This window comes from Fonticula alba (genome assembly GCF_000388065.1).
Source record: "Fonticula alba strain ATCC 38817 unplaced genomic scaffold supercont2.3, whole genome shotgun sequence".
In the NCBI taxonomy this organism is placed as follows: domain Eukaryota; order Rotosphaerida; family Fonticulaceae; genus Fonticula; species Fonticula alba.
Window position 1 is genome coordinate 2,164,817 of NW_009242973.1, and position 6,292 is coordinate 2,171,108.

The 6,292-nt window shown below is 64.4% G+C and overlaps 1 protein-coding gene across 1 annotated transcript in view; it reads right to left on the reverse strand.

Annotated features, from left to right (window-relative positions):
• Positions 1 to 813: 813 nt before the first annotated feature.
• H696_02242 (hypothetical protein) overlaps positions 814 to 6,292 on the reverse strand; it is a gene marked incomplete at its 3' end in the record, with an annotated part of 6,013 nt that continues 534 nt past the window's right edge. The window contains exons 3-8 of the mRNA XM_009496144.1: positions 6,043 to 6,198; positions 5,127 to 5,916; positions 4,168 to 4,888; positions 3,636 to 4,067; positions 3,028 to 3,498; positions 814 to 2,904 (exon numbers count right to left, since the gene is read on the reverse strand). Coding sequence (XP_009494419.1) covers positions 814 to 2,904; positions 3,028 to 3,498; positions 3,636 to 4,067; positions 4,168 to 4,888; positions 5,127 to 5,916; positions 6,043 to 6,198 — 4,661 coding nt within the window. The remainder of the gene's footprint in view (positions 2,905 to 3,027; positions 3,499 to 3,635; positions 4,068 to 4,167; positions 4,889 to 5,126; positions 5,917 to 6,042; positions 6,199 to 6,292) is intronic.

Consider the following 6,292-nt stretch of genomic DNA (forward strand, 5'->3'; position numbering starts at 1 on the left):
GCCTCGGGCGCGCGCACGCGCGACAAAAGAGCCCGCCAGCGCACCGGGAGGGCCTTGAATCGGCCACCAACAGGGCTAACGTTGCACGCGTGCGCGTGATCTCCCGGGGGATGCTCAACTTAATCGAGATAGCTATGCTTGTTCGGGTGGCGCACGCAAACGCGCGGATTGCTACTGGTGAAGGTCGAAGCCAGGCCGGCAGCTGGCCTCCCTTGTAAGTCTCAGCCGCGCTCCGCTTTGTCGGCCACGCACTCACACACGCACACGCACACGCACACGCACACGCACACGCACACGCACACGCACACGTACACGCACACGCACACGCACACGCACACACACACACACACACACACACACTCACACTCACTCATACACTCACACACTCACTCACACACTCACTCACACACTCACTCACACACTCACTCATACACTCACTCACTCGCTCACACACACACACACACACTCACTCATACACTCATACACTCACATACTCATACACTCATACACTCACACACTCACACACTCACACACTCACTCGCTCACACACTCACTCACACATACACATCCACCAGGCCCCCACCAGGCCCCCACCTGCCCCGCAGGGTACCCGACAGGGAGGGGATCCCCCATTTCCGCCTTGCCCGAGTCATCTTGGCCCGGCCGGAGGCCGCCAGTCAAAGAGAGGAGGACATGCAGATATTTGCACACGCCAGGCAGCATGCACTGTGTATGTATTCGTCCTTGCAAGATACGCCGAGGAAAGAAACACCAGGAACACGCATGTGCACATGTGTCTCACTCGTGCTGGCTCTATCCATCGCCCTCGGGCTCCGAGCCCGGGGCCGGGGGGATCTTGCCCGACCGGATGTGGATATACTTGCGGGTATACTCGAGGGCCGCCTGTCGTGAGGTCTCCTGGTCCATCCCGGTCGGGCAGTGGGCCTGCTGCTGGGCCTGCTGCTGGGCCTGCTGCTGCTGCTGCTGGAAGAGGTCCGACTCGGCACCCACCTGAATCACCGGGCCCCGAGTGGGCGGCCGCCCACGCAACACCAAATTGATGCGAATGTTGCCATCCGGCCCGGGCACTCGGCCGCCCGGGGTCGAGGCATGGGCATCCCCCCGCGTCGGGAACCAATGTCCGGCACTCTTGCTCAGGGGCACATACTCCTGCTCATCGGTGGCGGGCCCCGAGCGCGCACCCGACAGCGCCGGAGCCACCTCATTGGCACGACGCGTGGGGGCCTTCCAGTCGGCGGCCGCCGCCCCGCCATCCACCAGCAGCCCGGTCAGCCGGGACTCCAACAGCCGACCAAGATCCTCGTCGGTCATGTCCGACCCTCGGCCGGTGATCTGAAGCGGCTGCTCGCTCGGCGACCGGGTGGGCTCCGGCAACGGCAAATGGTACATCGGGCCATGGGCCGACTCCACGGCGACCGGCCGCACGGCAGCCGCAACCCGTGCCGGGGCCACCGCCAGCCGGAAGCCCGGCGCCCGGGCCGGCTCCTCCTCGTCGGACCCCTCGGAAGACCAGTCACTCTCGTCGATGTGGCCATCGGCCTCATCTTCGAAATCGATGTCCAACTCGCCGGCGCGCATGGTCAACATCGGCTGGAGGGCCGCCGCCGGCACCGCCGGCGCAGGAACCACCGCGGAGGCCGGCCCCGGGCCCGGTCCAGGAGCATCCGCCAAGCCGGGCGTCGGGTCGGCCACCGTGCTGCCGGGCCCCGGGCCGGCGTCCCGGCGCAGGGCAGTGGCTTCGTCCACGGCCCCGGCTCGGCGAAGACGCCGGTCCCGGAAGTAGTGGATGAAAGGCAGGTACTCCGGGGTCAGGCCGCCCGAGGTGCCCTCCGGGCCCCGGTCGAGGGGGGTATCCATGCGCAGGTCGTGCTCCAGGCTGTCCGGCAGGACAGCCAACTCGCCGACATCCCGGCGATGGTGCAGGTACCGCAGCGAGGGGCTCAGCCATCGGAGGTCCGCCGGCTGATGCCGCGAGTCCTCCCAGTCATCGCCCTCCACCTCGGTGGAGGTCGTGGCAAACTCCTCATCCAGCAGGTTCATCCCCAGCACCGGGTGCAAGTACCAGCAGCCCACCTGGCCGCCATACGATGGCCCGGGAGCCGGCTCGAAGGGGGCCCCCCGCGGCAGGTAGCCCAGGTCGGTCGTCGGCTTGATGTCCATTCGCCGAACGGCCCGACTCCACAGGCGGACCATCTCGTACCGGGGCACACGCGAATCCTCCCGACAGGTACACCCCTCGTCACAGGGGAAGGCATAATCTTCGTGCTCCTCCGGGCGCGAGCGCAGGTGATACACGGACGAGGTGCTGGCTGCCGGATGGAGGATGCTCGTGGAGGTCGGAGCTGAAGCTGGAGCGGGGACCGGAGCCGGGGCCGGAGCCGGAGCCGGAGCCGGAGCAGGGGCCGGAGTTGGGGCCGGAGTAGGGGCCGGAGTAGGGGCCGGAGTAGGGGCCGGAGTAGGGGCCGGAGTAGGGGCCGGAGTAGGGGCCGGAGTAGGGGCCGGAGTAGGGGCCGGAGCCTGCATTGGGGCTGGGGAAGCCTGGGCCCTGTCGGCCGGCTTCGAAGAGGTGGCCGGCACCGTGGCCAGGGTCACCGCAAGCCCGGGCTCGGACGCGGCACCACACGGGCTCGGAGCATTGGACCACATCCGCCGGAGCGCCTGCGATGTGACATGGCTCCAGTCAATCGGCTGGGCCAGATCCTCCGGCGCGCCCATGCGCAGCACCATCAGCCGCTCCAAGCACACATCATAATCGTAGAGCGGTGGCTGGCCATCCGGGAAGAGATCCGCCACATTGACGCCATGCTGCTCCAGATGCAAGAGATATTCATCCAGGGCAATGCGCACCTCCACCGGGAGGGGCGTCTTCGAGGAGAAGTATGCCTAGGTCGCGGGAGGAGAGAAATGCATTCGACACGGTGTGAGCGGGACATCGGACAAAGGGAGAAGCCCCCCCCCCCCCCCCGCCCCGCCCCTTATCCGACAGGCACAGGATGACAGACACACCATGAACAACGGCAGGAACACCAACATATGGGAGCGGACCGGCTCGACCATCAGCAAGTCGGTGAAAGTGCCCAGGGTGTAGAAAATCAAGCGCGACCGAACGAAGCTGGTCGGCGGGTCGACCAGGCCGCCGGAGCCGGGACTCGGGAACCCATTCTTGTGGCCGCTGGTCAGGCAGGCAGTCAGCACATCGAAAAGCACGGTTGTCGACACTAGGCCGAAGGCGAAAAGTTCGCCCAGGAAGGCCCCGGCCGAGAGGAGCCGCTGCGCATCGGCAAAGTCATACGGCCCCGACAGGATGATTTGCAGCCAAACCAGCAAGTTGTCCAGCGCCTCAGCCAGCAGCAGCGGCATCAGCGGCACTTGGTGGGCATCCGCCGCCAGGCAGGCGAACAGGCTGGCCAATTGGGCCAGCGCATCGAACGAGTGCAGCACCGGCCTCGAGAGCAGGTCGCGGAGAGTGAGGTAATTCTGGCGGAGTAGCGCATGTGTCAGCCCCAATCAGGTGACAGCAAGCCGGGAGCAGGCCCAGGGGCAGGATGGCGCGCAAACAGGATGGCCAAAGGGGAGAGGCAGATAGGCAAATGGCTCCCAGCGTGGGGGCGCACCTGTTCCTGGGAAAAGTCCAGCCTCAAAAGTTCGGCGGCAATGTCGCGAGGGCTCTCGGCCATGGGGAGCTCCATCAACAGCAAATGCATGATGTACCCGGCCTCCGAGGGCGAGTTGGACACATCCAATTGCTGGGCAAGGAGGTCCCGCTCGGTGGGCATGCAGTAGGCCGTGATGACCGCGATGTCATGCGCGGCGAAGGCCGCATCCACCATCTGGCGAAGCTTGCGCCGGAGGATGTCCAGCGTCTCCACCAAGCCCCCATGCGACAGGGGGTTCGAATAGAGGCTGCGCCCGCACACCAGCAGCAGCGACCTCAGGGTCAGGATGCTGGGCGGCTTGAAGTGCACGGCCATGGTATTGCACATGCTCAGAATACACTGGACGGAGGCCACCTTTCCGTGGTAAAGGAGCCCCAGGATGGTGGCAAGCTAGCCGGGTGTGTATGTATGCATGTGCATGCGTGTCAGTGATATGGGTGGCGGGGGCAGCGCGAAACCGAGAGCCGGAGGCAGGTCGAAGTCCAAGCACCTTTGTGATGTTGTCATTGAGGAAGTAGGTCGACTGGGCGTTCGAGGACTGCTGCACCATCTTGCGAATGCCCTCCTCCAGGAAGTAGAGGAAGTCCTGGCCAAACGCCGGGTAGGACGTCGCCGTCACCAACACCAAGCGTGCCACCGACTGGAGGCGCGCCAGGCGGACATGCATCACATACTGATTCAATGTGAAGGCGGCCAATGCCCGCGTCCCAGGAGCCTGAAGGTCCAGCACTTGGACCAGCGTCTCGGCAGCGCGGTCGGGCGTCTCTTCCATCATGGCCAGGACCCGGTGCAAGTGCATGGCCATCGATTCCGGGACTTGCTCCAGCAGGTACACCGGTAGAATTCGATTCAAAACCCACCCCTCGGGCCGGTCCTTCGGGGCATCGGCAAATCTCTTGCTCCAATGCCCAAACAGCTGGAAGTGCTCGGTCAGCACGTCGACCGCCGGCCGGGGGGTGGCCAAATTCAACAGCGACGCCGCAGTCACCGGACAGCCCAGGCTCTGCTCCGGCTGGTCGACCTCCCGAGGCACCGTCACCAGCTTCAGCACCTCATCTCCCGGGCCATGAAAGTCCGAGAAGTCCGCCGGCAGGTGGACATTTTCCGGCAGCCGCAAGCTGGCCACCAGGTCATCCGCCGCACGAGTGATGTCCACGCTCCTGAGCAAGCCGTATGCCTCCGGGTCGAAGGTGGCTTGCTGACGCGAGTACCTTTGGGGTTGGGGTTGTTTTTTTTTTCCCCCACCGCAGCATCCAAAGGGCCGGAGAAGGATGACGCGTTAGAGACGACAGCACAACAAAGCGAGCTGATCATGGGCAACCGGCGAAGGTGCCCTGCTCCGCCCTCCCCCGGTGCCCACAGTCGAGAAAAGAACACCCAAAGTGCCCCCGCCCCACCCCGGCGCCGGGCCACCCCGCTTGCCGGCCATCCACCGGGCGATCCACGCACCGGAGCACCTTCGAGAGGGTGGCATTCAGGCCCCGGACCATCTCGATCATGCCCGGCGAGAGGCTGAGGTTCAGGGCAAAGTGGTGCGCTGCCTTCTTCAAAACATGCTCCCGAAACCGGAGCACGTCCTCGAAGATGCCGCCCTGCAGGAGGTGAATGTCCCGAAGCAAGTGCTTCAGGGTCTTCTGCAGACTGGGCGAGATGATGGTGGACAGGCGATCCTGGAAGTCCTCGGTCAGGTCGGCCAAACTCACCACCCCGGCCGGCAAAGGATCCTGCTCCAAACGACTGAACGTCTCAGGGAAGGCCTGGACCAGGGACTGCAAAGTCAAGCTCGGGGGCATGGTCTGGTGTTCCGCCAGAAAGTCCCGCACACGGGAGACTTCCTCCTCGAGGAACTGGTACCGGGTCGGTAGCTCCAGGCAAAAGATCGGCACCAGGGTGTTGATGGCCACCAGGGAGGTCATATTGTCCAACATGTCCTGGAAGTGTGTCGGGAGCTGCGCTGACGACTGAGAACCGTTCAGCATGGTGGACAGGTCGGGCACCGAGCCCTGCTGGCACCACGGCTCCAGCAGAGAGTTCAAGGCGGCCGGCGTGCTGATCACCCCGAGGACCGTCAGGCCAAAGACCACGGCAATCAATGACGCATGGCTGTTCCGAGGGAAAGTAGATGCGCTGATGCGCTTGGAGTAGTCCTCAAAGCGGCAGCTAAGCAGCACATGGATTGCCACTACCTCCTGGTAGTGTCGGACCGAGCTGATGGTCGTGGTGGCAAGCGAGGAGATGACTGTGTGGCAAAGGAGTTGCGTGCGCGCGCGCGCGCGTACACACATACACACACACACACACATTTACACGGTGAGTCGAAAGCAGGAGGCGGAAACGGGCCGGATTCGGGTCAGGAGGGACGCACTTTCGCCCAGGAAGGGCTGCAGGTTGGGTCGCAGGGAGGTCGAGATCAATTTGGACAGGGCTGCCGAGGAGGGCCGCGAGTGCGCTTGGACAATGCTCTTCACCAGCGACATATGCTGCTTGCTCGAATGGCTGGATGTGGTGGCGACAAAATCGCCTGAGTCGGTGCCGTCGATTCACAAAGAGGAAGCAGTTGGTCGGTAAGGGAAACGGTGCATAGGAGGAGGCGGGGGGAGGCGGGGGGAGGCGGG